Source organism: Gopherus evgoodei, chromosome 3 (assembly GCF_007399415.2).
Source record: "Gopherus evgoodei ecotype Sinaloan lineage chromosome 3, rGopEvg1_v1.p, whole genome shotgun sequence".
Lineage (NCBI taxonomy): Eukaryota > Metazoa > Chordata > Testudines > Testudinidae > Gopherus > Gopherus evgoodei.
In genome coordinates, this window is record NC_044324.1 from 147,190,147 (window position 1) to 147,208,536 (window position 18,390).

Genomic DNA, 18,390 nt, shown 5'->3' on the forward strand with positions numbered 1-18,390 from the left:
TTGCTACAGTACTGGGGCACTTCAGAACTTGTAGCCATGGCTGAAGTACTTCGTTTTTCACAGACTACTGGGATTCTGTGATTCTTTTGAATTCCCTTGTTATCTCCATGACATCAGCAAGGAAAGGCTGAAGTTGCAGAAATAAGACTAAATAAAATCAACCTACCTCCTCACTCAAAATGCAGGAAGCTTATACTGCTACTGCCCGTTCTGTGGCCAAACAGAGGATGCAATATGGAATCTTTCACCACCAATTCATTTATTTTTCAGAATATTTTAAAGGACAATAAGGATTGTCCCTCCTGCTGAGGAGAGAAAGTTCTTCCTCCTTTTAATGTGTAAATATTTTCATTTGGTCTCAAAAAAGAAACAGGGAGATTGGGAATGAATCATTCAACTCAAAATTCAGATATTACCTTCCAATAATACCATTGTGTGTGTGTGTGTGTGTGTGTGTGTGTGTGTGTGTGTGTCATTTTTTAAATGTCAGAAATGTGTTTTAAAAAGCCTTAAGGGAAAGATTTTTTTAAAAAATCAACTTTGTCTTCAATGCAGAACTTTTCCCACAACTTTGGAATAAGGAAAGAACAGTGGAAGTCACCAAAAAGTTTAATTGTCATGCAATAAATACATTGAGGGACCTCAGGGTAGACAATTCTGGTTTACAAGAAATCGAATGGTAAATTCACAAGAGAAATATTATACGCTTTTTTTTTGGTGACCTCCGTTGTAGGTTAAAAGGAGATTCGTCTGAGTGCTAATAATTACATTCAGCATAAAAGAAAATAGCAAGATACTGACAGGCAGATTTGTATTAGCTGAGGTTTATCTTCAAAAGAAAAATGAAGGTAAATGAACTGTTGGTGCAAAGAAGATGAGCGCTGATTTTCATTTTTACAATGGAAAGTTTTTCCATTAACTTCAGTGGGCTTTGGGTTCGGCCTAAATCTCAAGTTTGCTTCAGTGACAGGATGTAGAATTAAAAATTGATTTTAATAGCTACAGTTGCAGAACTATTGTAGGGCTGCAAATGTCTGATAGAAATTTTTTTGAATAATTCAATGTGCTGCTCAGAAAAATGCACACACCCACAGACGAAAATAAAACTGCTAGATGGAATTTGAAATCTCTCAGACTTGACAGGTCCCTGTTAATGGAAATTTGTGTTTGTTCACTGCATATTTTGAAAGTTGTATTCTGTTTTTTCTGAATGATACATGCACCTCTAACCCGATATAATGCGACCCCGTGTAACATGAATTTGGATATAACACGGTAAAGCAGCACTCCGGAGGGGCCGGGCTGCGCGCTCCGGTGGATCAAAGCAAGTTTGATATAATGCAGTTTCACCTATAATGCGATAAAAATTTTTGGCTCTCAAGGACAGCGTTATGTTGGAGTAGAGGTGTATATTGGTAAATAATCTCTATATGGCTTGCCAGAAACATGATTGTATTGCCCAAGAGAATTTCACCCTCAAAATATTCAATGTAGAACAAAAACTTGCTTCATTCTGTCTGCATTTGCAATATTATGCGACGCAATTTGTGCTTCCAGTTTAAAAAAGTCATTGAAGCAACTCTGAGAGATGCTTCTGCAGACATACAAGAAACAATGGGCTTCCTCAAGCCTTGCCTAATATTAATTATTTATAGAGCACTGAGTGTGACCTCATTGCAGTAGAAACATATATAGAAGAGAGAGTCCTATCCTGTGCACAAGTTCCTCTCCACATTGTCATAGAACAGTTGTGGAGCAGTTCATCGAGTGCAGGAGGTATCTGATCAAAAGACCAGTTAACTACTGGGAGTCTTTCCATTCACTTTAATTGGCTTTGAATCAAATCTTCTTTGTATGACTTCCCTGCTGCCTGTCCCATATTCGTCATAGAGCCATAGTGGTTTTCCTTTTTCGGCCTTGATGCTGAATATAACAGCACTTTTATGGGGTCATGAAAATAAATTCTTATTTCTCTCTCTTAATTAAAAAAAAAACTTCAGTTTTCTAGTCTGCTGTGGTGTGCATTCATCCCTACCGTAAATATTTTCTGTGCCATATTCACAGTGTGTAAGCAAGTTGATGATGTAATTGAGCAACAGCACATTGTGGGACATGCATTTGTCAGTTGAAATGGCATGTCTCTCTACATGCTAAGGTCAGTTACATTGACTGATGAGCACACATCTCTTAGAGTATGTTACTGTGCTTTCAAAATTATAGCTTTTAACAACAGGTTACATTTTACTTTCTTTGGCCTCTATTTTAGTAGGATGTGGAGTTAATAGAACTGATTAAAGTTAAATGGCTGCTCCTGCATCAGCTTCCCCAGCTCTGCTAGAAGAAGAGGAAGTGCTCATTTTCGTGTCTCCTGCTTTCTAGAGCAGTGCTGCGTCAGAGCTGCTCCTGGTTTCATTTACATTCCCCACTCAGGGAAGGTGTGGTGGCTGTGAGTAGAAGACTCGTGCTTCCACCTACTAGTGTTCACAATTCTGTGAACTTCACAGCCCTTATTAATGAACAAGGCGTTACAGCTGTAACTCAGGCTATGTCTACGCTATCGCGGTAAGTCGCAGTAGGTGAATAACGTAGCTGGAGTTGATGAACCTTAGGCTGAGTTACCATGGGGTCTACACCTTACTCTTCTCATCGGGGTAGAGTACAGGGGTCAACTGGAGAGAGATCTGCAGTCAATTTGGCGGGTCTTTACTAGACCTGCTAAATCAACTGTCGGTGGATTGATCTCAGAGCGTTGATCCCAGCTGTAGTGTAGACCTGCCCTCAGAAAGCAGGCAAGAATGATCTCTCCACCCCCATCCCCACCCCCCAACCATTGAACGAATAGGGTAACTGAGAGGTTGACAGTGGCCCTTACTGGATGCTTTAAAGGGAAATTTTGAGTGATCTATCCCCTATTGTCCACTCCCAGCTTCAGACAGTTGAAGATTTAGGTTGCTGCAGAATGAGGCTTTTCACTTTAGGAAAAAAAATAACAATTTGTCAGAGCCATCTGCCCTGCTTCAGAGGACGCAGCCTATTTATAAGCCAGTGCCAATGTTACAACATTTACGAATAGGGAAAAGGGAATATGGCTCTCTGCCAAGTTACTGATCAGACTCACGGGCCCCTATTTTAGGATCTACTGCCAACAAGACGAGTTCCACAGAATTATGACAGATGGTACCACTTGTGAGATATCACTCTTGTCAGTAGTAAATATAACTATTAATTTATAATTGCACATTATATATGATTGTGCAAGAGAGATTTCATGCAGGAGGTATGATGTATTCATGCATAATTCTGAATATTCAGCCAGGTAAATAGTATGATTCAAATTCTCTCCCCAGTTACACCAGTGCAACTTCAGAGCATGATTTTCATGTCTGCACTGTACATTTGCAACCAGTCTTCTCCAAAAGAGTATAAATTACATGGAAATTATGCTGCCCTCTTCTTTTACCCTAAGCAAAGGGTGGCATCGTGGATGTGGAAAAAGTGGATGGAGTTGTTTTCAGGACCATATCCCTTATTCAATATGCATCTACCAAAAGCAACCCAGGGGGTGGGGCGGGGCAAATCCTACCCTGACTCGTGCCCTTTGCAACTGCAACTACTTTTTATGGTTGCATTGCATGTCAGTCAGGGAAGGATTTGACCTACCTAGCAAATCAGTGCTGCCACAGGCATCTTCAGCCATTTTCACTCAGTGTATGAGGCACCACAGCAAATACTGTTCCAGTGTGGGGGATTGGGGGGATTTTGGCTGTTGCAGAATGAGTTGGTGATTAATCTGGTTGGTGGAACTGGACTGATGATACGGATTGTCATCTCTATGTCACACTGACTGGTTACTGAGCTAATGAGAACCTTCTGCATTTTGCCAATTGACGTCAGAAGTGAAAAATTTTCCTGGGTAAGGATTGAGTCCAAAATTCATTGCAACATAGGCTGCTTGGTCAGATATGTGTAACTTAAAGACAGCTTACCTTGGTACAGTAAAAAGATCTGTATTTCTGGAAAGCAGGTACAGTATCTGCTAAGGTTATGATTCCTATTAATTTTACCATGTTAGTGAATGTATTATGAGAAGCAACTGCATACTATATTTCTAATAATGTGTGCCTCTGTGAGAATACTACTCCAGATCTGACAGACATGCATGCATGTAGTAGAATTAATAGTGTATGTGTGTCATCTTGTACACGCTCATTTCCCTTTCTTGTTAGGGGTGATGATTTTTCCTGAGATGCAGGACTGCGTTTTTGTTATATACTCAGCTTCTACACTCCTCCTGTTTTGCTGCTTGCTTCTGCTCATCACAGCAACTGCCACTACCTGTATTATGCATAACTCAGCTCTTTCATATAGGAGCTGATTGTTGTTGTAAGGGGCTAGCTCATGTGAGTTGGATCTCCAATAGCTGTAGATACAGAATTTGGTAAAAATATTGCCCTTCCTTACATGAAACATTGACCCTTGTTAAAGTCCACCTTAACTTGCTACTCTTGTATTGCAAATTCACATGAATTTGAATCAGACGGCATTTTATTCTTCCACTTCCCTGTTTTTGAGTTAAGTTTGGAGCTCTTTTTTCCATGTACACTTTTTTTTTTCAGAGAGGATGACAGGGGCTTCTTGAAATCTCAATCTAAATGTATATATTTTTTCCTTTTATGAGATAAAATCCTATCTGCATCAAAGAAATACATCTATAGTTTCTTAAATGCCTCCTCTATACTGTTACAATAACTTCAGTAGCATTCTGACTGTTCCAAAACTCCTCATACAAACATGGCATGCACTCATAGTTCCCAATCTATAATGCTATTTAAAAAAAATGAAGTCAGAATGTTTGTGTGGAATATTGCATGTTGTTTCCAGAGTCATTTGTGTCAAGTGTGTGTTATATCAATGCTCCTTAAAGACTTTTTTATATTGAGGATGGTACAGGGCTGTATTACTCCATTGAGAGCTCTTGGAGACGTTGGGTTACTCAGACACATCACTGCCTACAGTGCCTGCTTCCTTAGAGTGCCTGCGGAACATAATTCTGGCACCCCTCTTTACAAGCATGTCATTGTGGAGTGTGGGGCAGGGCTATAATACCACCCACTCTGGATAGATTAATGCTGCTGTGGGTAGCTACCTTTGTACAGTCCTTTTGCTCCCTTAACACAAGAATTGCAATTGTGCTTTCCCCTTTTGTAAGGAGAGGCTTTTTGTTCTTTCTTCCTCTTGAATGTCTGCTCAGCACTGGGCAGTTCTACCCAAGAATGGCTGACATTCATATGTTGTCCTTCATCCTGAAGAACTCTCAAAGTGCTTTACATCAATAGGAAATAGAGGTAAAGGGAGACAAGGTGCTAGGCAGGCAAGCATGTGGTTTAAGTCAGATAAATCTATATCTATTTGGGTTTCTCCCACCATGTATAAAGTGCAAACTTGCAAGTGATGAGTTGCATTACAGAGGTCCATGCTGTCTTCTCTGAACACCCTTCCTCTAACTACACTAACTGCTTCCCCGAGGGATAGTTGCTCCCAAGAACAACACTTCTTGAGTGATGCATTAAGATTTGTCATCCTATTGCAGACAGAGCTGTGATTTTTGGCTTTGCCTAAAAACATTTGCAATCATTCATGGTTCATTGACCTCTGCAGGATGCATGTTAGCTTCTCTGTAAGTTAAGCTGTGAGGCAGATATTAATTTAAATAGATACTGATTTATGCAAATATAACTCCCTTCATTATAAATTGTTTAATATGATTTTTCCCATTTAGTTCTAGTATTCTGCTGACAAATGGTTTGTATTATATTTTAACAATGGATTTGCAATAAAATAGTCATAAATCATACTGACTGAGCAATCTCACTGTCTGTGTGTGAAACTGATGTCTCATTACTAAAAGCCTGGCCATGAAGATAGAAATCCAGACATTAATCTTACAGACTAGAGTCTGCAGCTTGTAGTTTCTGGCCATATGTTTATCATCTTTAACACACATGTAAATGATAGTGAATCTTTCTTATCTGTAATAAAATATTCAAAGGAAGTTTTGAAGTCTGGAAGTTTATGCCGAACAGCGTTAACCACTGTGGCTTTTGGCTGTGACATTCTCCTTGTGTATGCAGAGCATGTCATGAATGGAGACTCTGCTCCTTCCCATCCTGCATAGCCCCTCATTTTAGGGGCCCCAAAGAATGAGAAGACGCAGTTGCTCTGCCTGCTGACCATTGCCATTTCTTCACCCCCATTTCCATTAGATTCTACTCATCTCTACCAGCATAATGGAATGGAGCATCCAGATTTGGGGAGAAAGGAGGAAATTACCTTTTTGACACTTTTTTTAAACTTAATTGATTTTTTTTTTAGCAGACAAGTCAAATAAGTTTTCAGTAGTATTATTAGATGAAAGGGGAACAAGAAGGATGAATAGAAGAAAGAGAAGAAAATACATTTTCTAAAATAACAGACTGAACCTACCAACCAGAGATGCCGTAATGTAATTTTTGAAGTGGTGCATAGGTCTTGTGTTGACTCAGAACAGGAGTGAATTTCATTCTCTTATGAATAGGGTCTTCGCTTAGAAGTGAAGTACTGAGAGACCAATCTTGTTCTAGGGTTGTACGCCAAACTTGCACCTGATGCTACACAGGGACAACCCCATCCATCATCTTCACAGAAGTTACAGTATTGCCTACCCTATGCGTTTATGAGTCATGAACCTGACTCCAAAATATCATAAGATTGGTATAAAAATAATGAGATTTAAAGAAATATGTGTGGGTTCTTTTTATTTGCCCTTCTGGGTTTTCAAACCTTTAGGTTACCTTTGGGACATGTTTTCAAGTTTTTCTCTGCAGCCATTAGGGCTATAAACTTTTTTTTTTTAAACAGGAAAGCTGAGGTTCTTGTTTTAAAAACAAAACAAACAAAAAAACACAACTCTGAGCTGAAGATTGTTGAGCAAAATCAAATACTGTAAGACTTCTAAAATCCTGAGCACTGGCAGCACTGGTCACCAGCAGAGAATTTAGCCCTATGTTAAATATGGCAATCACTGTCTGATATTTCTGAACAGTGAATTATCTGGTATGTGATAGCATTTCTTGCTGCATCTCCTTTTAGAGAGGCTAGTGTTCAGTACAATAAAAGAGAGATGCTGCTTGCTGATTCCTGGGAGGTAGCATACTACACACTAATACAGGAGTTTGTATCTTTTGGGTTTCAGGCACTTTTATCTCAAACCATTTCCGCCTATGTTATGTCAAGAAAACACTTCAATACTATATGGGATGCATAAATTCTTCCTTGCTTGCTTGCTTTCTTGCTATAGGATTTATACCTGTGTGCAGTCTGGGCTTGTCTCAAGTGGGAAGAATGAACTTTGGCAAAGATGTCAGCTCCCTGAAATATTTTACTATCTGTGGCTTACAAGAAGGCTATGAACCCTTTGCTGTTAATACAAACAGAGACATTACCATGTGGCTGAGCAAGAGACTCCCTCAGTTTTTCCCAGTGCCACCAAACCATGAGCACATTGAGGTTTGTGTTGTACATTAATGTTTCCTGTTAATTTTTCAGGAATTTGTTTTAATTAAATGAACTTTAGAGTGAACTTGCCATTTTTGCTATTTTAGCCTTCCCTTTGAATATGGATATCCGTGTTGGCATCTGACATACACTCACTCACCCGGTAAACTATGATTGTAGCTCAATGAGAGCATGGTAATTAGTTCTGTCAGCGAATGAGTGATCCCTTGGAAGAGTATGAATGTATTAGACTCCTAAATAAATAAAAAAAATCATATGTTAAGCTTGCCAAGTTGAGCTGTCAAAAGCCTGAATATTCCAGAGTTAAGGTTGCATCCACAACCTTAACACTACCCCTTTGCATGAGTACATTATGAAACAGTCTTTAATTATATTGTTTGTAACTTAAAGATTTCTGCTTCATTCAATAGTGTAGATCAGATAGTGCTCCATGTGTGAGGTAAATTTTTAATACTTGCTTGTATCTTATTGTCCCAAAAGTTTTACTGCACTCCATACAAACTCCACACTGAATAAGACAATGATTCTACACCGCCATCACCCCCAAAAAGTAACATTTTCACAAGCACCTAAGTGACTTAAGCTCAGTTTTTAAGAGGTATGTAGACCTTTCTCTAATCAGCACTGCGACGACTAAATGTCATTTAAAAAAGTGACTCGGGCACTTGGGAGTCTCTCATTGACTTTTAATGATACTTAGTCTCCTAAGTCTCATTTTTGTCCCTTCCTGCAGATATATGGGATCTTGGGGAGCAATTACCACACAGGTGGGGTGCCAATTAATTTCTTTATTAAAGGGAAAAGGAAGTGGTGGGAATTTAACGATGAAATGCAATGGGATGGGGTGTATAAGGTGTTCACAATAGACAATGATGGGGGGGTTCTTCTTATTGAACAGTGTAGGGAATTTTAACAGTGGGGTATAGTAAGGGGGGTTCAGCACAATGGCATACAGTACAGTCAATAGGCAACTTAACTTTATATAGGAACAACTCTAGATACAGTGTGGAATGAGCGGGGGCACGAACACAGGGGATTCAGGGAGAAGCAGCAGAGAGGTGTAAAGAAGGGCTAAAGGGACACCCAAAAAAAAAGGAAAGAAGCGGCAAAGGGTTTGGGAAGTTACACGGGGGGGGAAGCAGTAAGGGGTTACAACAGGGAGACACGGAGAAGTACACAGAGGGGGAGATTGGAGCAGGGGAAAAACAGACACGGGAAAGTTCAGGGAGAGATTGGGACAGCGGGAAGACAAATTCAAGCAGTAAAAACCTTATCTATCCTCTAACTTAATCAAACTTCTATAAATTACAAGCAGCTTATACAAAGTAATAAAACAGGTACAGAATACAACCAGGCAATGGCTTTTTTAAATCTATCTTAATCAACGACTAGGCAAAACAACAATTATCACAATTCTAAGAAAACTATAACAAGCAACTATACAGAGCAACAAAACAGCAAACTATAACAGGGCAGGTGAAACTTACAAGCTCTACAATCTTAGCAAACTATGACTTATTAAACTAAAAAGCAAAATCTACGGTGCACCTTATGCTATGGGGAAGTTACAGAGGGCAGAGTGTTATGTGCCCAGGATACAGCTCCCAAGGAAACCAAGGGATGGTGGCTGCAGCAGTGGATACAGCTGAAAGCAGGGAGCAGAGCTTAGCAGCGGCACAAGCTTATTTTTAGCAGCAAAGCGCTGCGGAGTTTAAGAGAGGTTTTAAGACACAGACCAAGGTTTAGCTTGAGTCTGTGTGCTAGGGAAACAGAGCCAGCAGCTAAAGTAATAAAATAAAAGTATGGAAAGTTTCACAGAGGGATTCTTACAAGTCCCCAAGGCAGCAGCAACATCAGAAGCAGCAAGGAAGGCTCGGTACGGTCTCGATAATCAGGAGATCTCTCAGGCAGCAATTCGTTCTTCGTGGGTTTTTTTTAAAAAAACCGGGGGTACGCTCAAAAATAAAACGAGAGCGGAGAAAGGACCCCCCAAAACCCCTGGCTGATCAGACCAGGCAGCAATGCAGGAACTTTTCTGATGTTTGTTTCAAAAATATCTGTTTTTAAAGGCAAACTTAGGCAGTTTCCTGCCAGTAATCCTGATAGGCTCCCTTTGTCACAGGGGAGGAGGCACAGGGAAAAAACTGCAGGTGAGCACAGAGACATGCCTGGGCAGAGTCCTGTGCAATAGGTGACTCAAAAGCACGTGAGGCCTATGACTCATGCCCAGGATCTTAAAAACACAATAGGTCTTGCAGCTCTGGACATTGCCTGCCCTACACCAAGCCCAGGTTCAACAAGGTGATAACAGGACTAACCCTTTGAACAGGGCAGTGGTCACACTTAGCACGCAGCACAAGTGGCCATCCCTTTGAGAAGGGCAATGGCTCTTGGTAAACAACTTAAGGGGCCCTCCCTTTGAGAAGGGCAGTGGCCCTGGTAAACAACTTAACAGCCAGGGAGGGGCGGCCACAGGAGGAGAACAAAAACAAAATGGAGTATGGGGACAGCTGTAAGAAACAAAATGGAATAGGGGGATAGCTGTAACAGACAATTTTCAAAAGGGACTTAGCCTCCTAAGTCAGCTAGATGTTACAATGCTGAGCAAAGCAACACCCAAACACTTCTAAAAATCTGGTACTAAATGACTTAGGTTCTTTTGAAAATGTTACCCTGCATCATAAGGCATATGCACAAGGGAGCAGAGTTAAGATTGCCTTGGTAACCTTCATTTCTGGTATTTCCTAACTTCTGTGACCTCACCTTTGCGATCTTAGCAGTATTTCTTTCTCCCTCTCAAAATATGGACTGTAATATATAAAGACACTTCAGAATTCTACATTTGCTGTTGCTGACTGTACTCCATAGGCATTTAAATACAGGAACTGAAATTCCGGTCACCTTTTTATGCTTGCGTGCACAAATTCAGTGTAATACTCTAAGTCCATGTGTTCAATGGAAGTTTTTTTCAGTTTATTTATGCACTCACGTGAATAGACAATAGGCTGTTTGCAGATTGTTTGTTTTATCTAATAACAAAAATCTGTACAAATGCATACATTTTCAAAATACATATAACTCTATAAAATTGCAATCAGTTTCTACCAGACTGCATGAAAGCCATATCTGAATGAAAATGAAACTCTGTCCCTACTGAAGTATATCAGGAAGCATACGTAAAAAGAAATATTGTTCTTTCTCTTTATTTGTGCCTTGTGTTTGAGTTATTATGGATCATATTGGCCAAGGTTGGATTACTATTGCAGAAAAGATTGGGCATAGTCTTTGGTTGTATATCCAGTTTATAAGTGCTAAAAGGAAGCATTTTCATTAACTTGTCAATGTATTTACCTGCACTTGCTCCTATAGTGCACGCTGATGTTTAATTAAATGTCTCTGCCATATTGTAACATTTAATCATTTTGTAACTCTAAATACATTAAATATATTACACTAAAATAAAACTGGAACATTTGGGTGTAGGAGGGGAAGACATTTACTTTTATAATATATGAGCTTTTATATTTGATAGGTGATGAGAATAGATGGCACCACAGACAGCTCCCCCTGTTTGAAGGTCACACAGAAGTCCTTTGGCTCACAGAACAGCAAAACAGGCATCATGTTTTTTCGCTTGAGCATGCCTATTGAGTGTGCAGAAGTATTCTCCAAAACATCAGCAGGAGGGTTGCCAGGCACTGGTCTTTTTGGCCCAAAAAGTGACTTGGAGGATTATGATGCTGATTCTGATTTTGAAGTTCTGATGAAGACAGCTCATGGTCACCTAGTGCCTGATCGGGCAGAAAAAGAAGCTACAAAACTGGAGTTCAATAACCACAAGGATTACACTCAAGAGAAACCTTCACGTCTTAAACAAAGGTCAGTAACATATGTGATATGTTTTTGTCATAATACAGTGGGTTGGGTTCACTTTAAACATTAATAGAAAATTCATTTTAAATCCCTCCCCATATCACCCGTAACAGTTTTCTGTAGTGCTAAACTGACAGTCGGGACTCCTGGGTTCTGTTCCCAGCTCTGCCACTGAATCATTGTGTAGCACTGTGCCTCACTTTCATCATCTGTTAAATAGAAGAAACAGAAATCTATAAAATAAGCCTTCCTTTAAGGGTATTGTGAGGCTAAATGCAGTTTTTTGATATTCTCAGATGAAAGGCACTCTAAAAGTGCCAGAGGGTTTTTTCTGATCCTGTTAAAACTAGGAAATACTGGAAATTTCATCAGAAAATTATGCTCGCAAGACTTGCAGCAAAGGCCAAAGATATTTATATCAGCTTTGGTGAATATCTGAACTTTCATGGTCTTCTCCAATGCCCAATTAAGTGAGGCAAGAATATTCACTATGTTATATCTTTATCTTCCTCATTTTCATAGGTAATCAAACAAACCCTCCCCTTCCACACTTTATTGTGATTTGTCTCTTGGTCTAGAATTTTAGGGGGACTAGAGACTATGTTATATAGTATCTACAGTGTTTTCAGTGTAACATTTCTGCCAATAGTATAGTGTCTTGTTTCCTATTTGTTCCTGTGGTTAGAACAACAATGTTTATTTTAATTGGGAGAGTTTCTTAAGAGAGGAGGGAATGTGGTGTTTAGATCTTGCTTGTGATTATTAGAACTGGGAGCACTGGCTGTTGGGAGTCTGAAAGGACAGGAAACAGAAAGGAGGGGGGAGGAGTTAAGGAGGCAGAGTGAGAGTTACAGAGGGTGCAGCAAGAGCTTGATAAAGAGGTTTCCACTTTAAAAATAAAGTCCTGTTGAAGTTTGTTAATACCTTGCCTGATTGATACAACAGATACTCATACCCAAACTTAGTGACTGTCCAGACATCTTACTGAAACCTTCATCTTTCCATTCCCTTCCTACTTTTGCTCATCCCCTAGCTTGTTTTGTCATGTTAAATTGGAAACTTTTGGAAAGGGGCATGGATAAGCCTAAATCCATTTTTATAAGTGACATAAGTATTTAAGAGACAAGCTCTCATTTAAAGTCAAGGAAACTTAGGCTCCTAAATGACTTTTGAAAATAGAAGTTAAGCTTCTAAGTTACTTGGGCAAGTTTGAAAATTTTACCCTGTGTCTTCTGTAAAGCTCTTATTCCACGCATACATAATGTGAACAATAAATAACAATCTGGAGCCAACTAAATCTTTTAAGTTAATTTATATTTGCAGAATTCCTGTGTGTAAATTGATTTGCTTAAAATGGATATAGATTGTGATTTTACTCCGTTCTCAGTACTTTGATGTATTACAGGTTTATGCTCAGAAGGACAAAGCCAGATTACAGCACAAGCCATTCTGCACGGCTCACGGAGGATGTTCTGGCAGATGACAGAGATGACTATGATTACTTGATGCATACTTCTACGGTATTGCAACAAAGTGTTCATATTTTTAGCTATTTTCTTTTCTAACAAGTGCTTACTTTTGCTAGTAGAGTCTCAGTGAACACATTCAATTTTTCTTCCTTTTATCAAGTGCCATATTTTTTATGCAATTTTCTGCTGTAGTACTGTGTGGCAAAACTTGAGATCACCACACTCATTCCATTTTGACATGCCTCCTACTTAACAGCAAATCCAAAACAACTCCTATTTGAAGAGCCGTAACTTAGCTTGGATCTGTGCTTTAAAGAACATCCCATGGGCAACAGAACAAGAACAGAACAAACAGAGCAAGGGCAGAATATGGTCCTATTTTGAAACAGCTAGTCAAGCCCAGAGCTACTCAAACATAGAGATTTAAAGAGTCAACAACTGAATACATGATCCTGGTTCAGAGTATGAAATGTGGAAGTACCATTGAAATTAATGGGAGTTTTGTTCATGAATCAGTGACGGGATCAGCCCTTAAATCTGCTCAGTTTTCTGTGTTTCCAGTGTTAGCAGGCATAACAGTGCACCTGTCTATTAATGTCTATTAATCCTCTGCTCACTGTAATGTGAACATACCACCAATGTTTCTGCGCGTATCTTGTTAAACAAATATGCATGTTTTTTTATCCTCCTTGCCTTTTAGTTTAAATCAGACCTCTTTTTTGCAGGACACGTCAGTGCAAAACAAGACATCATTCTTTCATTGCTCTAATAATGAATTACTCTTGAATAGGACTATACCTATTCACAAAAACTGATTCATCCCAATTAGATTGTGAAAAATAAACTACAAGATTTTAAAACAAATGAATTTTGAATCAAAATTATAACATATAAACCAAATATTAACACCCTGGGATATTGTTAATTTATTGACAGTACTATTACTCGGTGAGAATATTTCCTGGGCAAGAACCCGCTAATGTCTGGGTGGGCTGGATTACATCTGACTTCCATCAATATGACATGACCTTTGACTTGGACAGAGTACGCACTGTTACAGTGACACTAGGGGATGAAAAAGGAAAGGTTCATGAGAGGTTGGTTCCAATTATTTTTCTTTTTCATTGAATTGTTTTATACTTGATATGCTTTTAAACATCTAGCACCTGTATAAATTGAGAGTAATGTTTAGTTATACTGGTATAAAATGGGAGTTACAGAGGAGAATCCGACCCTTAAATGTTGAGAGGTCAACTAATGAAATTAATAGGGAGCAGGAACAAATAAAAGGAAGTACTTCTTCACACAATGCATAATCAATCTGTGGAATTCATTGTCAGGGATGCTGTGAAAGCCAAAAGTATAACTGGGTTCAAAAAAGAATTAGATAAGTTTATGGAGGATAGGTTCATCAATGGCTAATAGCCACATGGTCAGAGATGCAACCCCATGCTCTGGATTCCTAGCCTGTGACTGCCAGAAGCTGGAAGTGTATGACAGGGGATGGGGCCCTTGATGATTACCTGTTCTGTTCATTCCCTCTGAAGCACCTGGCATTGGCCACTGTTGGAAGACAGGATACTGGGCTAGATCAGTGGTTTTTAAACAGGTATGCAGAGGTCTTCCAGGGCATATATTAACTCATCTAGATATTTGCCTAGTATTACAGTAAGTACATAAAAAGCACTACTGAAGTCAGTACAAACTAAAATTTCATACAATGACTTGTTTATACTGCGTTATATGCTATACACTAAAATGTAAGTACAATATTTATATTCTAATTCTCATTTTTATCATGTAATTATAAAATAAATCAAAGTTAGCAATTTTTCAGTAATAGTGTACTGTGATCCTTCTGTATTTTTACGTCTGATTTTGTAAGCAAGTTGTTTTTAGGTGAGGGGAAACTTGGGGATATGCAAGACAAATCAGACTCCTGAAAGAGCTACAGTAGTCAGGAAAGGTTGAGAACCACTGGATGGACCAGCAGTCTGACCCAATATAGCTATTCTTATTTTCTTGTGTGGAAACATGTGAAGTCAAGATCCACGGATGTAGAACCATGTCATTGAAAGTAAAATAACTGATTATAGGTACAGGTGCAGTAAAGTTTCATCACTGATATAGTTTACCATTTTGTATCTCCATTGTGAAGAATACATGGAATAATTGCCTGATCAAAATGATCTATATTGAAAAATTGAAGCATTAACACTTTTATGTGCGGTTTCAGTCATTCAGGCCCTTAGCCTGAAAAATCTTGAGTCTGCAAAATCAAGTGAAAACAGTCTCTTGTTAGAACTCTGGTACTTCCTGCTTCAAGTCAGGCCAGAATTAGGCTGGCTATTCTCATGCTTTCACAGCATTTCTGCTTATGGTGCAGGTCAGAATCCATAAGTTCAGAGTGCATAAAAATAAATGATGTAAAACGTTAACTCCTGGAATCTCTTTTGTCTGGTTCATGTAAAGGTTTGGGCTGGTTCTTGTTTTGTCGGAAATAGTTCTTCCGTCTTTACAGAACTTAAGAAAATCCATGGTTTGAAATTCTGGCTTCATTGCCATCAGTCGGAGTTTTGCTATGAATAAGGCCAGATTCCAACCATGGCGTTAATACAACATGCCAGTTTCAGCAGTAGCCTGATCGCTGCAAAAGTATAATTTAATTTGAATAAACAGACTACAGCAACACCATCCCATACAAACTCACATGCTAGTCACATATGTATCTCTTGAAATTCAGTATCAAACGCAGTAACTGCTATATGGTGTGTGCTGGAGAGAGCATGAGCCCCGGACAAGGACGCAACAACAATGGACTGGAGATTGGTTGCGTGGTCGATGCTGCCAGTGGTCTTCTAACCTTCACTGCTAATGGCAAGGAACTGAGCACCTATTATCAGGTATATATTTATTTGGTTTTGTCACCCCATCCAGATGAGAAAAGCTAGTAGATTGAATTTTACTAGCCTTATTTAATAATAGAAATTAAAGGAAAAGTTATCACCTTTGATGTGATTGTAATCTTCTCTCTCTTCTGAACCCCAATTATGATCTTCTAGAGTTTCACACAGTAGTTTCAGCCTATAAGCAAGTGATAGATTTTTGAGCATTGATGGCATTTTGCTATCTTTAGTCACTGTGTATTTCTGTTTGTGATTCAGGTTGAACCAAGTACTAAGTTATTTCCTGCAGTATTTGCACAAGCTACAAGCCCCAATGTTTTCCAGTTTGAGTTGGGAAGGATAAAGGTAAATAAGACCACACTTACTCGTTTCTCTATAAGCTTAATTGTTATATCAGATAACATCCAATTACTGCTCTTTTGTTAAATTAAGTATGTTTCTGGTGTTGGGGATATTTTAGTTGGTGCAATTGTATAGTATGGCATTGTATAAGGCACATATTTTGGTTCTTGCCTGCAAGTAGGCTTGGAAATTTGATCTTATGGCACAGGATAAAACAATGTTGATAAGATTGCATGTGAGAACTTAAATATTTCCAAACTGTAAATGCAATATTTATTTCTTATGCTTGTCACCGTTCATGCTGTATGTCATGCAATGAATAAAATGACTAGGTCAATTTTAAAGTATGCACTATTTATTCATTAGATCGTATCATGTCTTCTCTGAAGCCATCACATATCTGGTATGAACATATAAGGTAGTCACAGCTAAAATAAACGCAAACATTGTGGAAGAATCTCACCCTTTTGTGATAAGATTATAAAATCACATGTTCCTGAAGTGTGAATACATGGGGTGCTATTCACATTGTGAAAGGGACTCTGTGCTCATTTTATCTGTCACTACTACAAATTTAGTCAATTTCTATAACTCTCATTATTTCACTCCCCAAACCTGATTATATTTTGTCATTCTGTAGTAAAGAACAGTTATGATGGTTATATGCATATTTGTATCACAAAAGTTACTGTGTGTATTAGCTGAATTTAATGATTTGGGATATTTAGTGCTGGATTGAAGCCATGTTTACACTAACAAGCTAACAATGGCACAGCTGTACCGATACAACTGTGCTGCTGTAAGAGTGCTCGTGTAGCCACTTTATGCTGATGGGAGGGAGCTTTCCCATCAGCATAATAAAACCAGCTCAACGAGCTCTGTTGGTGAGAGAGCATTTTTTCACACTCCAGAGTGACAAAAGTTTTGCTGACATAAGTGTTAATGTAGACATGGCCTGAGTCTCCAGGCTTACTCTGAGGCAGCATGTTGCTGTGCCTTCTCAGGAGGAGCATCAGGAACAAATTGTGTCTTTGAGAGGCACAATTCTTTCTCCATCTTTTCTTTTGTTGCAGGGAGTAATTTAATAAAATACTGTTGGCGATGTAGCATACTCCATGTCTGTCTGCTTAGCCAGCTACTCTAACTGGTATAATGCTAGCTGTGCAAACTAAGGACTCATCCACTCCATGTCCATTCCCTGCCCATATACTTGTAGCTGGATGTATAGATTGTGCAGCCCCTGCTATCTCTCCCATCCCATGCTCAGAGGCACGATCTGGGCATGTCCTAGGTGGCTGGGCAGGGAGTGGTAGAGGCCTTACTGCCCTGTGTATCTACAGAGGACCAGAGCCGAATCTAGCCTTCAGTGCCTGTTTTTTCTGAAGCTCAAAATGCCTTTATTAAGGCCTTGGTTTGGCTTTAATAATGAGCAACAGTCAGCAACAAGTCTTGAGAAGTGATTTTTTGTAATAGAAGAGAGTGGCAAGCCGTCTTGGAGAAGGAACTGCCACTTATGTGTTTTTACAGCCCAAGGGGGCCTGATCCTGACCCAGACTTCTATCCTATTGCAATATAAACAATTAGTATTGGTAGTATAAATAATATCAAAAACTCATAAAATTCTAATGTATATAGGTAAAAAAGGTGAGGATTTTCATTTTTAAATATATCCAATGCACTGATGTCTGTTTTAGCTCAGAGCCAATTTATATGTATGGGATACTCTGTAGTCTCATGGCAAGGGTTGCAGCCCAGAAGAACTAGCACAGAGTTTTTAAGGAAGCCTCTAAATCCTATTCTTCATGCTGAAATCAGCTTCTTCTGAGTTAGGAGGAGGGCATAATAAATAACTTGTGATGGTGGCGATGGGGGTACAATTTTTGGTCTAAATGCCAGGGAAAACCCTTACTCTTACAAACTGAGCCATGGGATCGTTAATGTCCCTAGAGAAGTGATTGGGCTTCAGTTTTCAAGGATTCACCCAAACCGCCTGCTTCTAGCACATTTGAATTGCACAGAACTTGCACCCTGTCTTGGAGGAATGAAAGGCTGAGGTTTTAGAGGGGGTGAAAGATTACTGGCTTTCATATCTCTGGTTTCCAGGCAGCTAGATTCTAAACCTCTAAGACATCCCCTTAGGCAAGCTCTATTAAGTGTTTTATGTTTTGCTTTGAGAGCCAGCAGTCCCCAGCCTGTTTTGTGGGAGCTGCGTAAAATGCTACATTTTTACCATACTATGCTTGTTT

General features: G+C 39.2%; 1 protein-coding gene across 4 annotated transcripts in view; it reads left to right on the forward strand.

Annotated features, from left to right (window-relative positions):
- The window catches only part of RYR2 (ryanodine receptor 2), a 737,385-nt gene that overhangs the window by 432,255 nt on the left and 286,740 nt on the right, over positions 1 to 18,390 (forward strand). For all 4 annotated transcript variants that reach the window (XM_030556966.1, XM_030556967.1, XM_030556968.1 and 1 more), the window contains 6 exons: positions 7,337 to 7,545; positions 11,087 to 11,433; positions 12,833 to 12,947; positions 13,833 to 13,993; positions 15,640 to 15,799; positions 16,061 to 16,147. In XM_030556966.1, the coding sequence (XP_030412826.1) occupies positions 7,337 to 7,545; positions 11,087 to 11,433; positions 12,833 to 12,947; positions 13,833 to 13,993; positions 15,640 to 15,799; positions 16,061 to 16,147 (1,079 nt within the window). The remainder of the gene's footprint in view (positions 1 to 7,336; positions 7,546 to 11,086; positions 11,434 to 12,832; positions 12,948 to 13,832; positions 13,994 to 15,639; positions 15,800 to 16,060; positions 16,148 to 18,390) is intronic.